Genomic DNA, 19364 nt, shown 5'->3' with positions numbered 1-19364 from the left:
AAGGATGCTAAAAAAATACACTTGCTTCTGTGAATGGTATACATGTCACAATGTGGAAAGTGACAGGTGTTATGTCTGAGATAAGTAGGCACAGTAAAGGCAGAGGCAGACAACAAAAAGGTCAGTTTCAACATGTATTTTAAGGCATGGTTTTCAATCATCATCATTTCAGTAATCAAGTTCAATCACCATTTTTAACACTGTCCCACAATTCAGTTCAAATGTTTCACTTCCATAATATTTTCTTTTTGCTTTTAACTTAGAAAACCATGCTACTTCAAAATCCAGCCTGGTCTCATAGACTAGACGTAACATAGTAAATGTAAATCCGGGACACTCAAATTACTATGATATATTATGTTTGGTATGGTTACATAAGACAGAGGGTTACTTAAGGCTAAAACTAAATGAGGGTGGTTGGGCGTATAACGCGAACGTCTAGCAAGCCAAAAGTTGCTTGTTTGAATCTCATCACAGACAACTTTAGCATTAACTAACTCTTCCCCTAACCCTAACCTTAACCTTTTAATCTAACTCCTAACCTTAACTAGTGGCGACCCGTCATTCAGGGCAGGTTTTGCCTGTATTTTATTCCCGTTTTGCATGATATTTTGGCATTAATATGTCACACATCCATTTGCAAACAATGTAAAAAAAAAAATGGACTTAATGAAGCTGCATACAAACATGGTCTCTTTTTTGCTTTCTTTTGTAAGGCAGCTCCAAAATGTAGGTGTTTCAGCCTAGCTGTGCTTTCTATGGTTGTGGAGCAGCCAGCGGAAAATACGGAGCTTAGGGGTTAGTAATGTTCTCTGGTTGTGCCGTGACTGGCTCAGTGTTCTGTCACTCATGGGGACACTACGTCATCACAAAAATGACAGGTAGAGCTCGAAAATTCAAGCCCCTTGGGTGCAGCCATAGATTTACATTAGAAGGGCCCATCCAAGAAGCCTCAAGGTTATTGGCCAAAGATAAAATCACATTATATCAACTGCAGCTTTGATTGGACAGATCATGTCAACATCATACTTTCAAAATCTTAGCTAGCAAGCAGTCATCATCATGAATCAAGTCGACAATCTACTGGCAAATCCTTTTCAATCCTTGTCATATGAAGAGAATTTATAGATAAAATGTATCTGTGCTCTTCGGCCATTGGACATAAACATTACACAACAAGTTGGATATCGCAAATTCAACAATGAGTGGTTTGGAAGGAATCAGTGGCTAACTGCAAGTTTTGCAAAGCAATCACTAGCCTGCTGGTCAGTGGAGTGGGTGTGTGGTCCAAGTCTGGGTTTAAGGGTCTCTTTTCCAAGCTTAAAAGGATAAACATTCACTCGCAACACACCATGGGCCAGAAAAGGTTGAATACATTGGCCATGATATCAATCCAGCATGACTTCTGGCGTGTTCAAAACGACTGGAAACTCGGGAATGGGAAATCTCTGACTTCAGTGAGTTCAAGACAACTGGTAACTCGGGATAAAACTAGCTCAGACTGGGAAACAAGTTTTGAACGATCGTTCAACTTGGAATTCCAATTCGGGAACTCTGGCCTCTTTCTAGACCTGAAGATCACTGACGTCATGAATCTACCTTGTTTTTTTCCTTGTTCCCAGTGGTCATGAAAGCACCATAAATCCAGAGAATGCCACTTTGATGACAAAGTTTGACATAATGTTCCCAGAAGAACCACTGTGCCACCTTATTGTTAAAGTGCGCACAGCACAACAAAGTGAGTCCAAAAATGTATTTTATGCTGCTGCATAAATTCTGTAATTTAACAGGGAGATAGTATTTCTTTCTTATCTACAGTATACCTAAGTGTATGTTGTGTAGTAAGCCGTTAGTAGCCCATGTGCCTTCATAACTTAGCCTATTGTTCTGACTTGGTGGTGCACATGTAGCCTATAGTTTTAAAGAAATGTAATTATCGAATATTGTAAGAGCTTTCATTGGCTGCTTACATGCCCCCTTTATTTATCCTACGGTTCTGACTTGGTGTACAGGGAGAATACTGTAAGAACGGCCCATGTTCTAAATTCTGTCGCTGTATATTTCAAAAGTGCTGAACAAATCGTTATATTGACTACGTCCGTCCTAGCTCGCTCATTAATGTCTTAAGCGAAATTAGTGATTGCCTCTCATGCGCTCGTCGTCCCCTTATGCCATTGTTTGTACATCTCAATTGTCAGTAGAAACCACATTTGTTTAAGAAAGTCAGCCACATCAGCTATATTTAAAAAAAGGCAGTATATGACGCTGAATGAACTGTTTCGCTGCCAGACTGCCAGACTGCTTCGCTGATAGCCAGGTGTAGAGGTGGAAAGGATTCACTCCATGGTGCTGAAAAGAAAGCTATTGGGACAGCTTTATGTAGACCCTAACAGTTGTGGGCACCATTTGTCACCGTTATAGTGCAATTAATGCATTGTTTAGTGTTGTGTTGTGTAGTGGTTTTGCTGGCATGCATTAAACTCAAAAAATGGGGAGTTTGCTCCACCTAGATTTATATGCTAAAATCGCCACTGACAACCCCTAAACCTAACCCCTAGCCAAACAAAACAGGGGGCATAGGAAGTCCATTTTCTCTAAATCTCCATTGTAACAGTTCTGTATATAATGACAAGGTGCTCATGTCTCAACCCTAACAATTGGAGTCTTTGTACAAAAGCCAGGAAGGCAGGCAACAATCTTAGGTCCAAAATAAGCTCATAGAAACGTATTGGGCTTATTTTGGACAGGTAAAAGCTCTCGCTTTACCTCTTCCTCTCTGATTGTAACTTAAACAAATCTCCATCAGCCATGTAGGCTCACCAAAGCCATCATATGCTAAGGGAAAACTTGGGCTACACCATACTTCCGGATTGCAATCGCTTCATGTGAGTGGCCAGCATAGCTGTGATAAGTAGGGGTGCTGAAGGTGCTGCAGCATCCCTGAAAAATCAGAATACATTTTTTTATAAAACAAATACACTGCTCAAAAAAATAAAGGGAACACTGAAACAACACATCCTAGATCTGAATGAAAGAAATAATCTTATTAAATACTTTCTTCTTTACATAGTTGAATGTGCTGACAACAAAATCACACAAAAATAATCAATGGAAATCCAATTTATCAACCCATGGAGGTCTGGATTTGGAGTCACACTCAAAATTAAAGTGGAAAACCACACTACAGGCTGATCCAACTTTGATGTAATGTCCTTAAAACAAGTCAAAATGAGGCTCAGTAGTGTGTGTGGCCTCCACGTGCCTGTATGACCTCCCTATAATGCCTGGGCATGCTCCTGATGAGGTGGCGGATGGTCTCCTGAGGGATCTCCTCCCAGACCTGGACTAAAGCATCCGCCAACTCCTGGACAGTCTGTGGTGCAACGTGGCGTTGGTGGATGGAGCGAGACATGATGTCCCAGATGTGCTCAATTGGATTCAGGTCTGGGGAACGGGCGGGCCAGTCCATAGCATTAATGCCTTCCTCTTGCAGGAACTGCTGACACACTCCAGCCACATGAGGTCTAGCATTGTCTTGCATTAGGAGGAACCCAGGGCCAACCGCACCATCATATGGTCTCGCAAGGGGTCTGAGGATCTCATCTCGGTACCTAATGGCAGTTAGGATCACCAATGATGTGAAATGTCAGAATAATAGTAGAGAATGATTTATTTCAGCTTTTATTTATTTCATCACATTCCCAGTGTATCAGAAGTTTACATACACCCAATTAGTATTTGGCAGCATTGCCTTTAAATTGTTTAACTTGGGTCAAACGCGATGGGTAGCCTTCCAGAAGCTTCCCACAACAAGTTGGGTGAATTTTGGCCCATTCCTCCTGACAAAGCTGGTGTAACTGAGTCAGGTTTGTAGGCCTCCTTGCTCGCACACGCTTTTTTAGTTCTGCCCACACATTTTCTATGGGATTGAGGTCAAGGCTTTGTGATGCCCACTCCAATACCTTTACTTTGTTGTCCTTAAGCCATTTTGCAACAACTTTGTAAGTATACTTGGGGTTATTGTCCATTTGGAAGACCCATTTGCAACCAAGCTTTAACTTCCTGACTGATGTCTTGAGATGTTGCTTCAATATATCCACGTAATTTTCCGATCCTCGTGATGCCATCTATTTTGTGAAGTGCACCAGTCCCTCCTGCAGCAAAGCACCCCACAACATGATGCTGCCACCCACGTGCTTCACGATTGGGATGGTGTTATTTTTCTTGCAAGCATCCCCCTTTTTTACATACCCAATTAGTGTATATAAAGTGTGTCTTTAAACAGTGGTCCTTATGGTCGAACAGTTCTATTTTTGTTTCATCAGACCAGAGGACATTTCTCCAAAAACTATCATATTTTTCCCCATGTTCAGTTGCAAACCATAGTCTGGCTTTTTTATGGCGGTTTTGGAGCAGTGGCTTCTTCCTTGCTGAGTGGCCTTTCAGGTTATGTTGATATAGGACTCGTTTTACTGTGGATATAGATACTTTTGTACCTGTTTCCTCCAGCATCTTCACAAGGTCCTTTGCTGTTGTTCTGGGATTGATTTGCACTTTTCGCACCAAAGTACGTTCATCTCTAGGAGACAGAACGCTTCTCCTTCCTGAGCAGTATGATGGCTGTGTGGTCCCATGGTGTTTATACTTGCATACTATTGTTTGTACAGATGAATGTGGTACCTTCAGGCGTTTGGAAATTGCTCCCAAGGATGAACCAGACTTGTGGAGGTCTACAATTGTTTTCCTGAGGTCTTGGCTCATTTCTTTTGATTTTCCCATGATGTCAAGCAAAGAGGCACTGAGTTTGAAGGTAGGCCTTGAAATACATCCACAGGTACACCTCCAATTGACTCAAATTATGTCAATCAGTCTATCAGAAGCTTCTAAAGCCATGACATCATTTTCTGGAACTTTCCAAGCTGTTTAAAGGCACAGTCAAGTTAGTGTATGTAAACTTCTGACCCACTGGAATTGTGAAACTGAATTGTAAGTGAAATAATCTGTCTGTAAACAATTGTTGGAAAAATTACTTGTGTCATGCACAAAGTAGATGTCCTAACTGACTTGCCAAAACTATAGTTTGTTAACAAGAAATTTGTGGAGTGGTTGAAAAACAACTTTTAATGACTCCAACCTAAGTGTATGTAAACTTCCGACTTCAACTGTATATGTATAGAAATAAAGGATACACAAAGATGACATTTGTTTTAATAAAAATTATAGAAAAGTATTACATTTTATATTTGTTTATACTTACATGATTTTATTAGAATATTTCAAAATAGATTATTTTAGGGTGCAGGACAATTTAAAATGTGGTTTATATTAAAGATGTGTCAATGTGCAGATCGTTTAAACCTTTTGCATTTGTTGAAAAGGAAACGGAAGATAAGCATGAAGTTGCAGGGGGTTGTAACTTTTTCAGTGAGCAAATGTACATACTCGACAGACTGGTCCAAGAAACATTGCTGTAAAATCCTCAGGATTATAGTTCAGTGGAATACAGTAGAATATTACACTTCCATTGGAATGGCTGACAGGATGTCTGGAGGAGAGGTGGCCTACACAGTGTTGGAGGTGCTGATCGCTGTTGCCTGCTGTCTGGGCAATGTGCTGGTGATCTCAGCAGTGTGGTTGAGCAGCTCTCTACGGCAGCCCACCTTCTGCTTTATGGTTTCTCTGGCTGTGGCAGACTTCCTTGTAGGTTCTGTGGCTGTGCCAGCGGCTATACTGGTAGATGGAAGAGTGAAGATCTCGTTCAATGTCTGTCTCTTCATAAGCTGTGTGGAAATTTTGTTGACATTGGCCTCTGTACTGTTTCTACTCGCCATCTCTGTGGACCGATATCTACGAGTCTTCATCCCTCTCAGGTGAGCTGTCTTCTGACCTAAATACTGTAAATAGTCTGTAATTATTGTTACAGTGAAGCATTTTTTCTTCTTTTGTTTGAAATCAAACATTGACTACGAGGTCAAAGTGCTGACGTCAGCATTCATTTGAGGGTATTTTCATGAACCGTTTAGAAATTACATCCCTTTTGTACATAGTCCACCATTTAAGGGAACCAAAAGTATTGGGACACATTCACTTATATGTGTAATAAAGTACTACACATTTGTTGGATGCATTTGCTGTTTGTTTTGGTTGTTTCTGATTATTTTGTGCCCAATAGAAATGAATGGTAGATAATGTATTGTGTCATTTTCGAGTTACTTTTATTGTAAATAAGAATAGAATATGTTTCTAAGTACTTCTACATTAATGTGGACACTACCATGATTACAATAATCCTGAATAAATTGTGAATAATGTTGAGTGAGAAAGTAATATCATATAAATATCATACACCCATGGTATTCTAACCTCTCACACAGTTGCAATTTTAGCATGTAAATCTTGGTGGGGGAAAAAATAAATAAAAGTTGAATGCATGCCAGCAAAGCCACTACACAACACAACACTAAACAACAAATGAATTGCACGTTAACAGTGACAAACTGTGCCCACAAACTGTTTGGGCCTACATAAAGCTGTCCCAACAGCAGTCCCATATCTTACCACTGCTTCACCTGGCTATCAGCAGAGCCTTGTCTGGCAGTGAAACAGTTCATTCAGCCTCATTTTATTGTCTTTTTAAAAAACATAGCTGATATGGCTGACAAATGTGGCTTCTAATGACTATTGAGATGTACAAACTATGGCATAAGGGGACAACAAGCGGATAAGCGGCAAACCATAATTTTGATTAATGCTCTGTAACTTTCTCGCTCATCATTATTCACAATTCATTCAGGATTATCTGTGATCATGGTTGCATTCACATTAACATAGAACTGTTTAGAAACATATTCTATTCTTAATTACAGTGAAAGTGACTCCAAAATGACACAATACAGTGTAAGGGAATTTTAATGTTTGTGCTTTTCTGATAACTAATTTCTGTGTTCTATTCATGTACTGTTCTGTGTTCATGCAAGTGACTGATTTCACGAATCCTTATCAGTATCTGCAATTTGGCAGTTCGCCCAGACCTTGTTTTGAGAACAAATGAAAGATATCTCAGTTTCAAGGTCTCAGCTTAGAGAGAAGAAGCCTCGGGAGGTATTGGTCTGTCACATGTTAGGAACCAGTATTGGTCGGTCATATGAATGAAACAAACCAGTAATGATTAATTAATTATGCTAAATCATGCAAATATAACTTGTCTGTGTATAGCTGTATATAAGACAACTGCTGGGACTGCCCAAGGAGAGCTATGGTGCATTGAGTTGGTTGGAACCTCTCCAGCGCGCTGACAAATAAAGGATGATTAATTAAAGATTGACTTCGAGTGTCCCTGTGTAAAAAAATCCACTACAACAGCATTTACCATAAATTTCTATTGGGCACAAAATAATCTGAAATACAACCACAGCAAATGCATCCAAAAAATGTGTAGAGTCACAAGCTTGATGCCGTCACTGCGTTCTATGAATATGGATGAAAATACTTTCAAATTAAAGCTGATAATCTGCACTTTAACCGCATAGTCATTGCTTGATTTTAAATCTGAACTTTTGAAGTTTAGAGCCGAAATAAGAAAATAATATTTACTGTTCCAATAATTACGGAGGGCACTACATTTATCACCTAGCACATTCTCTCAAAGCATTTCCCCTTTGTAATTATTATTATGAATGTATCACAAAATAGGTGGGTGCGTGCGTACAAAGGAAAGCATCAAGGTTGTCATGTCAGATGAACAGATTCTCTGCTTCAACAGGTACAAGAGGACAGTGACAGAGAGGAGATCTTGGGTGATGGTAGCAATATGTTGGTTTGTTGCCTTCATGTTGAGCTTCCCACCCATGTTTGGGTGGTACAACCGTGACACCTTGTCTCACTCAGGGAACTCAACCACCATCATCTGCCGTTTCCTGGCTGTGATTCCCATGTCATACATCGTATACTTCAATTTCTTCCTCTGCACCCTCACTCCGTTGCTTATCATGGCTGTCCTGTACTGCTACATCTTCTGTACGATCCGGAAGAACCTGAAGGGGAGGATGGGTAGCGGTGCCCAGTCCCACACCTACTTCAGGAAGGAGAGGAGCCTGGCCCGATCCCTGACTCTGGTCCTGGTGCTCTTCGCCTTTTGCTGGCTCCCTCTGCACTTCATGAACTGTGTTGCCTACTTTGGTAACCCATCAAACATAACCCAACAGGCCTTCTATGTGGGCATCCTCCTCTCCCATGGCAATTCAGCTGTCAACCCGATCGTTTATGCCTTTAAGATCCGCAAGATCCAGGAAGCGTACCTGAGGATATGGAGGACGTTTGTGTGCCGAGGTGACAACCAGACCACTGAGAAGAACACCAGCAGTAACCCTAGGGTAGCCAGAAATGACTGATGGAAAGGGTCATTATAGGGATGCAAAGCAATTTAGAATGTGGTCTATATCTCATATTTGTCTTTATGTATTGTATCATCAGTTTAATATAAGCATGTGTAGATCAGGTAGAGCTAATGTCAAAGTATTTTACTTTAGCATTGCTCAACGGCGTTGGCATATCACAGCAAATTCCATTTCTTGTGAATGAAACTGATGGTGAAAATAGAAAGAGTAGTGGGTGTTTAATTTCGTTGATGCATTTCCTTTGTCTAAATGCCACTTCCTCAATCCAAAAGTTATAATTGTTACCTTCTGTATGTATACAGTGCTTTCCCAGAATTGGAAATAAGATGTACTATCTCAATAAAGAAGTACTTCTCTAATGAACTTTTTTAGGATTATGGTTATTTTCAACACAACCATACACAACGTTCTAACACAACTTTCCCACAAGTTTATGTTTAATGTATTTTGTGGTGGTAATGTCTTTATACCATCAGGTGATACAGAAAGTATACAAATAGGTCTCCATCAAATTCTTTCTTCATCAAAATATACATTTTCTGAGATGAGGAAATCCTCTCTGAAGTTAAGTTTTTATTTCAGAATGATTTGTAAAATACATACTATTACATTTGTTATAATATACATATGTTGAAGCTCATGATTATATTGTGTCTATTGATTAATGTATATTAACTAGCAGTACATCTTTACAGTTCCCCTGGTCTTGTCTAAGTACACTAGATGGCAGTACGCAGTGGGATATGTATTACATTATTGCAATATGGCATATTGCAATAGATGAACGCATTGTGTTCCTACCAGAGTGATACAATGGCTGGATATACTCTGTCAGACCTCCACTGACCTTCGTAACCGTCGTGTATTTTTCCATTAGAGCTACATACTTTCGGTTTCATTCACATACTGCAAACTAGGTAATGCTTTAGTGTTCAAGTCATTGTGATACTTGTAGCATCGCTGCGGTAGATGTAGTTTCGTCCACGGTTGTGGTATGTCTATGCAAAACATTATAATCCACATGACATTATATACAAGAGAAAGATAATTTATGTACAAGCTAAAGAGTAGAAGCCCTAAAAATAGGAGCAATCTGAGGTCTTGAGTTCCTTCAAAATTCAGAGTAAAATATAGAGGCCAGTTTCATAGCTTTATTTAACCTTTATTCATTCATAGAACCTTGAATAATGTTGACTTGTAACAGTACTACAATACTGAAAAAACTTATTCAGGGCTTGATTTAGGTCTGGAGAACCAACCCTTATAGTTTAGATTATGTCAAACTCATGCATTCTCTATTAAGTTAATTTCATATTCTTTACTTCCTGCTCTGAGTCGTGAACCTATGAGCAGAGGTGTAAAGTAACTCATTACAACTACTCTCGTTACTGTAATTGAGTAGCTTTTCTGAGTACTCTTTGTTGTTGTTGTATTTTCATTAAAGTAACAGTACTTCTACTTGAGTAATATATTTCAGTACTCTTTCCACCTCTGAGTGAGGGAAAATATAGTTTGTGAGTGAGGGAGTGAGTGGGCGAGGGAAAGAGTGTGAATCGGTGAGTGAGTGAATGTCAGCCGGTCCCATGGATAAGTAAGATGTAACAGAGGAGTGAATGATGGATTGAAAGGGTGAAAGAATGAGACATGTTTTTTTCTGGAATATGAAGTATATTGAAGTCTGCCAACTTTATTCTTTATGCACTTTATTTTGCATTGCATAAAGTAACAGTACTCCTACTTGAGTAGGATATTTCAGTTCTCTTTCCACCCCTGCCTACGGGAACCTTCAGGTGGAATGTCTCTGGAGTCCTGCTGCTCCTTCGCCACTAGGTGACGCTAGCAAACTATAATAAATACACCAGTGCTCCCTCTGTTGCTTTACCACAGTAAGATTGCATCCAATGCACAGAGGAATTCAACAAGCAGCTTTCTGTGGAATTCCTCGTCGCTGCAGACGGTCATTGTTCCTCTCAAGGAAGGCAATAGACTGTATAGTTATCACCTGAATAGGATTCTATCCCTTCACAAACTATACAACCTACTACCTCACCTCGCCAGGACACACTCACCTAAAACACTGACGGATGAGGGGGGAATGTCATTCAAACACATACAGCGAGAGGCGACAACACAAACACACTCACCCTAAAGCACACTTTCACTCAAACACAATAGGGCCATATCACAATAGGCCCCAATCGCTGTAAACCAAATAAAGAATTGGGTGGTCTAACAGAGGAAATGTTGCACATCCTCATGTTGTCCTGGAACATTCAGTGAATGGATGTGATATGCTAATTTTTAACTTCCCCACAGAACACAGACAGGCTGCAGGCAGGTGTCCAGGCTGGGGAGATGGATGGGACAGCCAGGGGAAAATGGTCTGGCTTCAGGGGTATTGACGACTGGTCTGTCTCCTTAGGAAAGACAGTAGATTGTATAGTTATGTCAGAGGGAGGACATATACCCCACAACTATTCAATCTACTACCTCAGTCTCAAGGACAGGTGCTCTGTTTATCATCAACCCGGAGAGGAGGTCAGGACTTCTACTGGGAAACTGGGAGAGAACGAGAAATAGAAAGAGAAAGAGAGAGAGAGAGAGAGAGAGAGCATTTGTATGTTTAGTGGTTGATCATTACTGTACATAATAAACACATACACACATTGCACATTTGCATTCAAACAAATGGTCACACATAGACACACACACATTCAGACACACCACAGGACAGTAGATTTAACCAACTTGAATAATCAGGCATAAACAGAAACTCGGCACAGGTCCAGATTATTCAAATGACATCCCCCACTACGGACTGAAGAGTTAGTCTGGTAACAGTTTTATAGGGAATTACCTCCAAGGAGCAATTTCCTCTTTGGTTTTGGCTCTGATGTTTAAACCTGGGCCTGGTTCAACTGCTTTGCTTTGTGTGAGCTGTGGAGCTGAACCTGAAGATTCATCAGTTCGTATTAAGGCAACGACAGGTGTGTGTCTGTGTCACTGTGACAGTTATAGAGAAAAGCAGGCAAGTGATCTGATCGCTACGGAATCGCTAAAGGTAGCTTAGGTCAAAAGATGAACGAAATAATAACAAAAGAATGCAGTCGCTACGGAAAGTGTGTTAATTTGTGCGAGTCTAAAACGTAACTCACTGGCATTCAGAGAAGGTGGCATGTAATAAAGGAGAGCTGTGCCAGGAATTAGTGCCCATTTTCTTTAGAAACTTGGCTCTTTCCAGCCCTACAACCTTACGGTAGCTCGCTGTTTAACAGGCAGAAGTAAAAAGCTGAATTTTAACCCCCAGTTGCCTCCCCCTAGCGTGAATAGAGCTGTGTGGATAGCCTGAATAGAGCTGTGTGGATAGCCTGAACAGAGCTGTGTGGATAGCATGTACAGAGCTGTGTGGATAGCATGAACAGAGCTGTGTGGATAGCCTGAACAGAGCTGTGTGGATAGCCTGAACAGAGCTGTGTGGATAGCATGTACAGAGCTGTGTGGATAGCCTGAACAGAGCTGTGTGGATAGCATGAACAGAGCTGTGTGGATAGCCTGAACAGAGCTGTGTGGATAGCCTGAACAGAGCTGTGTGGATAGCATGAACAGAGCTGTGTGGATAGCCTGAACAGAGCTGTGTGGATAGCATGAACAGAGCTGTGTGGATAGCCTGAACAGAGCTGTGTGGATAGCATGTACAGAGCTGTGTGGATAGCATGAACAGAGCTGTGTGGATAGCATGAACAGAGCTGTGTGGATAGCATGAACAGAACTGTGTGGATATGGTGAACAGAGCTGTGTGGATAGCGTGAACAGAACTGTGTGGATATGGTAAACAGAACTGTGTGGATAGCCTGCAAGCAATGCAAAGGAGGGAAGGGAACCGGACGTAAACAAAATAGTAGTGCTTTGGCCATTTTAGGGAGTTGCTTGGCACTCTTAAGTGACAACATCTGTGGGGCAGAAACCTGTGAAACTCTCCCACTGCTTCTTTCAATTCATTGGATTGAATCTCAGCTGGGTCTGACTGTTTTACTTGTAAATGGTGACACTATTATGCCCATCTGAGTGGATAAGCTCAATTACATTTACCACTTTGCAGCGTCCATCATTTCGAAGAGATGAAGGTGAATGAAAACTGATAAAATTCCATTGTTTTTATGCTGACATGGTATTTGATAGTGAACTATAAAGATGTTTATATCATTTCTACCATAACAAGAGAGTCTCAAATGTCCCCAATAAAACTATGTGGTTGTTTTTCTCAGTGTGGAAGCCATTTCCAGCTCTTTGAAAAAGAGCTCAGTGTTAGCTGTGCCAACTAGAGTTTGAAGTACCAGCTGGGCAGTGCAGCCCGTGCCCCCCAGGGCCATGCTTCGGCTAGGTGGGTTGGGCCAGCTCAGGCAGTGTTACGGTAGATGATGGTCAAACCATGAAGAGGCCCCGCCGCTTTGCATAAATTAGCATGTGAACCATATCCTCTGAAAGGCACCAGGGCAGTTCATTAACATTCTGAATTCCTATTTGGCCTAATTAAGGCAGACAGTGATTGAAATGTTTTGGCAGGCTGCGAGGCAGTGTGTAGGAGTGCCAGGGACTGCTCTGTGGGGGAGAATGAGAAGGCAGTGGGGCAGGGATGGAGTGGAGGTCTTAATTGAGATGTTGAATTAATTAGACGCCAAATAAGAGCCTCTTCTGACTGGTCAGTGTACATAGACGAGACAGACTGAGGGGGACTGATATCTATTGACAAAAATACGTGATTAAAGGCTTAGGGCTGAATCCTAACTTGTGAATCCTAACTTGATACATGAATGTGTTATGAAGTTTACCTTAGTTTGAGGTATTTCGATCTTGAAGTTAGAGAAAAATAATTCAATTTCCAGGCTGTGAGTATACAATTATTTAGATGTCTTAATAAGGTCAAATAAGAAATGCATTTTGAAATGCATTTTCAGTTGGATTTTGTTGGAGTAACTCCACATTTCTTCATTGATGATTTTCTGGTTGTTTATGAATAATTAACAACGCAGACCGGAAGTTTAACAAAGGAAATAAGATAGTGGTCAATTTCAAAATGGTAAAATATCTTAAGAAAACAAGCATAGCACATTGGTAACACTTGATCAAAGATAAGGTTGCAGTAATCACTTGTATAGTTTTGGTAGCAAGGTTAGTACGAAGAAGCTACACAACCTTTTGCATACCATTTTTCTATATGAAACCCATCCTTCTGTTTGAAGTGCTGGTAGGCAGTAACTACCCACTGAACAGTGCTTCATGAGGATGATGGGCCTCATAGTTCTGGGAGAGGTTTTTGTCAAGCCTGAAGACTGGATACATGACAACAGGTGATGGGACTGACGGTGAGAATCCATAATATGATTGAGTATATTTGGATTTGGAGAAGTGTTTTACCTGTATGACCGTATGTCCTAATTATATAAATACAGATCTGCAGGCTTGGTAGATATCAATATCATACAAGACAGTGAGTCATATTTGTGCACATAATATATAACCTACACGAAAACAGACACATTTAAACTTGGAGAAGAGATAATACTTACAAACATTAAAAAGTTTAAGTCAACAAAAAGCTGGATCCTTATTATCAACTGTTCAAATCCCAGGCTTCTCACTCACTGACTTCATTGGACAAAAGAAAATGGCTGCCGTGGTAAGTAAGAGAGAGGAGCTGTCTTCCTGTCACCTCTCCTGTACATTTTTTCTGACAAAGACATCATCAGAAAATGCTGTTTCTGTGTTTCGCCTTATAGAAAGATGCCCGGACAGAGTAAAACAACCGTCGCAATAACAAACTTGGTTCTAATGTTCCATACTGTGGATTAGCTGGATTACGAATCACTCGCGATTAGTATTTTGCCACAAGCACAATACGAAAAATATCTAACATGAGTTGGCGATGGTCCACGGGGATCGGTAAAACACTGGGCACGACCGAGAGGGAAGAGACTGGGGTAGAATCTTGTACGCTTCTCCCTTCAATATCCTGTGCCAAGAAATGGGCATTGTCTGTGTGCCAGGCTGAATCTCAATGAACCAAAAAGCAGTTGATGTAGTGGAGGGAGCATGGCGATGCTCGCCACTGACAGGGGAGGGGGAGGGGAATATTGGCACCGAAGCAATGGGAGTCTGCCATGTAAAAAAACAAAGACGTGCATGTAACAATACCATAACTACTATGGCATCGAACTAGACTTACACCATCGCAACATCAGCTAGATCCTGTGCTCAAGTTTTCAATTCTGAGAAATGTCCAGAGAGAAGGGTAGAGCTAATGCAGTAAAGGACTGATCCTGTCTGTGTGCTCCATCCGTTGAGACTATCTGTAACACATCCTGTTTATTTTCCCTCTCTCTCTCTCCATTTGCCAGGAATTTACAATGATCTTCTGCCTAATTAATGTAAACAGTTTTTTCCGCTTTACAATTAGAAACACTTTGTTCGCCTGCCACTTCAGTATGGTAATGATTGAAAAGGAAGTGGCTATTATCACGTTGAGTTCGCCCATTTGCAAGCATCTGCCTCTGTTAATGTTTTGAGCCCATTTTGTTTAGAACAATACGTTATTTAGTGTCTGTTTCAATACATATCCAATCAATTATGAACAATGTTTTCAACCATGAAATCAATGGTGAAAAAAACGCACGTCACTCATTTAGTATTCACATATATTTAACATGGATTTAGAAGAGATCAGTTGATCAATTCACCAGTAGACAGTGTATGACAGAGTTGTTCTGACAATACTGCTTTCAAAAATGTTTTTGCTTTAAATCCGTCAGCATTATTAATCCAGTGTACTGTTTGAGTCAATCAGCATTTACTTCCAATCTTAAGTATGCATGTACATAACCAACCTCTGCAACAACAACAAAAATACCACCATATTGTTCTGTACAGTACTATGGACGTGGTGGTGTGCCTCTCCTTTCCCAGTCAACGTTCAGTGTCTTCCTCGTGTTCCAACTCTCCAGTCTACCCTTTCTGCTAATACCAGACTCAGGCTCCACATCTTTTCTTCTCAGTTCAATTTTCTATTGAGCCTAGTATAGGAGAGTTGTAAAATCCTCCAGCATAGATATACTATATATCCTATTGAGCCTGGTATAGGAGAGTTGTAAAATCCTCCAGCATAGATATACTATATATCCTATTGAGCCTGGTATAGGAGAGTTGTAAAATCCTCCAGCATAGATATACTATATATCCTATTGAGCCTAGTATAGGAGAGTTGTAAAATCCTCCAGCATAGATATACTATATATCATATTGAGCCTAGTATAGGAGAGTTGAAAAATCCTCCACCATAGATACACTATCTATCATATTGAGCCTAGTATGGTACCTAAACACTATATGTCTAGACTAAAGCAAGTACACTTTTGTATAGTACAGTAGCCTACTTCTGTTCCCTACATTAACAACGACAGAAATTATTCATCATGTAAATCGGCTCGATCCTAGGATAATGTCCTGGTTGCAAAAATAGCGGGCCCCAAACAGGAAGTATATCTGGCATTGACCTTGTTCGATTCCATCCTGTGGTCTCCGGAGGCCTCAGCGTAGGGTGGCATTTAAAAAAATATAATAATAATTTCACCTTTATTTAACCAGGTAGGCTCGTTGATAACAAGTTCTCATTTGCAACTGCGACCTGGCATAGCAACCCCTATTTGTTGTAACACTAATAACATGCAGCAACTAACTGCACTAAATCATGAACAGACCTAGATGATTAACATTTAATGCATACATCTTTCACTTTGTTCAATATTCATCCCCATAGATTTGTTTCAAAGAAAACAAAGAATTTCATTTCATACAGGCCTTATGAATATTGATACCAAATTTGACAATTACGGTCTTATACTGAATTCAAGTTTATAAGCTGTTAGGGCCAAAAGGCTCCATAACAGCTTCTACCCTAAGCTATAAGACTGCTGAACAATTAATCAACTGGCCACCGGACTATTTACATTGACCCCCCCCCCCCAATTTGTTTTGTACACTGCTGCTACTCGCTGTTTATTATCTATGCATAGTCACTTCACCCCTACCTACATGTACAAATTACCTCAACTAGCCTGTACCCCTGCACATTGACTTGGTACCGGTACCCCCTGTATATAGCCTCGTTATTGTTATGTTATTATGTTAGTTTTTATTCTTTTTTTCTTAACTCTTCTTGAACTGCACTGCTAGTAAGCATTTCACGGTAAGGTCTACACATTTTGTATTCGGCTCATATGACAAATAAAGTTTGATTTGATTTAATTTTGTTAGGATAACACCTATTGTTCTTTTTCAGAGCCATGTTATATGGTCTACTCCTATTTCCATCGAACATCAATATTGTTATTTTTTTTACTTCTCATTGGTCTTCAAGTATTGTCAAATCGGATTGTTTGAGTATGCTTATAGTTCCTGATGAAGTCAATGAGACTTTGTTCCTGGTAACCAGTGGGTCACTGTAACCGGGGGGAGGAGACACAAATAACAGGGGATATGAATTGCCTGGCTTCCAAAAGAACACATCATCAAGTAACATGACAAGTTCATCTGAGGAGAACACAACGAACAAGGGGAGGAGTCATCTGAGGAGAACACAACAAACAAGGGGAGGAGTCATCTGAGGAGAACACAACGAACAAGGGGAGGAGTCATCTGAGGAGAACACAACAAACAAGGGGAGGAGTCATCTGAGGAGAACACAACGAACAAGGGGAGGAGTCATCTGAGGAGAACACAACAAACAAGGGGAGGAGTCATCTGAGGAGAACACAACAAACAAGGGGAGGAGTCATCTGAGGAGAACACAACGAACAAGGGGAGGAGTCATCTGAGGAGAACGCAACAAACAAGGGGAGGAGTCATCTGAGGAGAACACAACGAACAAGGGGAGGAGGAGCTCATTTTCTGTCTCTTCCCCGCCTTCCCTGCCCCCACCCCTTTTTAATATTTCTCTCTTACTGTAGCTTTGGCTTTCTGTGTGACGTGCTCTCTATCTTTCTCACACACACACAAACATGCACATACACACCATCACACACAAACACACACATACACAAACACACTCGCACACTAAGCAAATAATAGACTGTAGGTAATATTCTAAAACTGGAGAAAAGAGTGTAGGCCTTGGCTACATGAGCAATTTATTAATGCTGTGCATTGTAGTAAGCGTACGTGTACTGACAAAATGTCGACTTTTGACGTCCCTTTGTTGAAAGTAGAGCTACTGTTAATAATCACGAGCCACTTCAACATCAATCCAGACCTTTTTTTCTTCTTCTATTAACGCGATCGTTTCTGCATGATCTTATTTGCGACATGCCAACAATAACAACTTAAAGCTACATTGTGAGCACAGAAATGCTGAAATTGAGACCCTAAAATCATACTATACTCTACGAACCCCTTCATGTATAGAACATTGCTTGCATCAGAATGATCTGGTTCATACTGGTTTCTGGACAGGTCTGTAGGTAACAGCAGTAACTAACAGACCGTTAGTTACCAAAGAAGTAGTCCCCCCATTCCTTATCAGCTCATTTAATGTTGTAATTTAGTTTGACATCTCTGTTTCACTTTTTAACACATTTGGTAGAGAGAGCTTTTGTGTTACACAGCCTCCAGGGCTTTCTAAATAGTTATATTTTTAGATGTGACTGTATTGTTGCTTGAACTATCATAATAGTTAATGCAAAATCCTTAAGATCAGGGTCAACATTTTTTTTTGATATCAAATCATCCAAAACATCAGAATATCATAACTGTTTGTGTGTGCAGACATACAGTAAATATGTTCCAGACACATTGTAAGTGACTTTGAATTTCTGAATATAATCAAAATAACAAAAGTGTCCATATTCACATTGTGGCCGATAATACTAGAGCCAACTTGTTGACTTTATTATGTTCACTATAGAGCTGCTCTATTTTTGTGAGAGTCATCTTCTTTTGATCATACCAATTGTATAGTGTTTGTATAGTGTTTCCTCCACAACAGACAATGCAGGAGACTGGTTGCTGATTTTTCACTATGTTTTAAACCTTATGGAATTGAATTCTGCGAGAAAGGTAAACCGCAGTGTAAATATGCAAAAGTCCTTTTATCTCAAAGTACTTCCCTTTTAAACCTTCGAGAGGCAGCGCTGGTGCAGTTTGTTTCTTTTTAGGGCTATGGGATTTATGGCAGAGTAGTGTGATTAGGCTTTCTTTGCCTCATAACGATACATTAAATGTTATTGTTGACTAAAAGCCTGAAAGGCCAGAGCCAGCCATGAGACCAGTAAGAGGCCTATGTCTTTATCCTCAGGTGACTGTTCTACCTAAAACGTCCTACACAAACAAAGCTGTCCATCACATTCAATATAAAAGAATGCATCTCGTCCTGAGCGGATGCCTCATGCGCTAAACGTTTGACCCTGAAGTGAATAGCTATCACTGTAGCAAGCTTCACTGTGTTAACAAAGTGCATAATATGCTCGTCGTCTAGCTAATTCTCTTCACCTCTTCATACAAAAATCTGCTTCATTTCTACCGTACAGTAATGGCAGAGATTAGGCGGCGGGGGCGAGGCAGACACGTGTACAGGAGGAAGATGATGGTGGAAAAGAGGAAAAGATAAAAGATTAAAGATAGGGAGTAAAGAAGAGATAAATGGAAAAAATAGAGTTGCAGGGCGCTGGCTAAGAAGCAGTATTAAACATGGAAATACCTGGAGGTAGATTTTGTAAAGGACAGAGCAGGGATCTCGGCAGACATAACCCGAGGGGAACAGGCCATGTTGGTGGAGAAAAAAGGGTGGGAAGAAAAGAGCGCGTTTCCACATCCCTCTCTTTCCCCTGCAGAATGAGGGAAAGGCTGAGCGGCGTGCTGGCGAGCAACCCCACTCGAACAGGGGTTGGGGCTTGAGAGCAGTCTCTGCCATGCCCTCCTCTC

At 40.6% G+C, this 19364-nt stretch overlaps 1 protein-coding gene and 1 long non-coding RNA gene across 2 annotated transcripts; one reads left to right on the top strand and one right to left on the bottom strand.

The window, feature by feature from the left end:
* The first annotated feature begins 5253 nt into the window (after positions 1-5253).
* LOC115207415 (adenosine receptor A3-like) lies at positions 5254-8759 on the top strand. The gene is made up of 2 exons (XM_029774483.1): positions 5254-5870; positions 7763-8759. The coding sequence occupies exons 1-2, from the start codon at positions 5314-5316 to the stop codon at positions 8388-8390; spliced, it is 1185 nt and encodes a 394-aa protein (XP_029630343.1). The 5' UTR covers positions 5254-5313; the 3' UTR covers positions 8391-8759.
* Positions 8760-9542: 783 nt separating this feature from the next.
* Positions 9543-19364, bottom strand: LOC115207416 (uncharacterized). The gene is made up of 2 exons (XR_003881010.1): positions 19141-19364; positions 9543-10955 (listed from the first exon to the last, which is right to left on the bottom strand). It is a non-coding gene; the product is annotated as an uncharacterized LOC115207416 (long non-coding RNA).

The sequence above is a fragment of the Salmo trutta genome, chromosome 14 (assembly GCF_901001165.1).
Source record: "Salmo trutta chromosome 14, fSalTru1.1, whole genome shotgun sequence".
Taxonomy (NCBI): domain Eukaryota; kingdom Metazoa; phylum Chordata; class Actinopteri; order Salmoniformes; family Salmonidae; genus Salmo; species Salmo trutta.
This window is presented reverse-complemented; position numbering and strand designations above follow the sequence as displayed.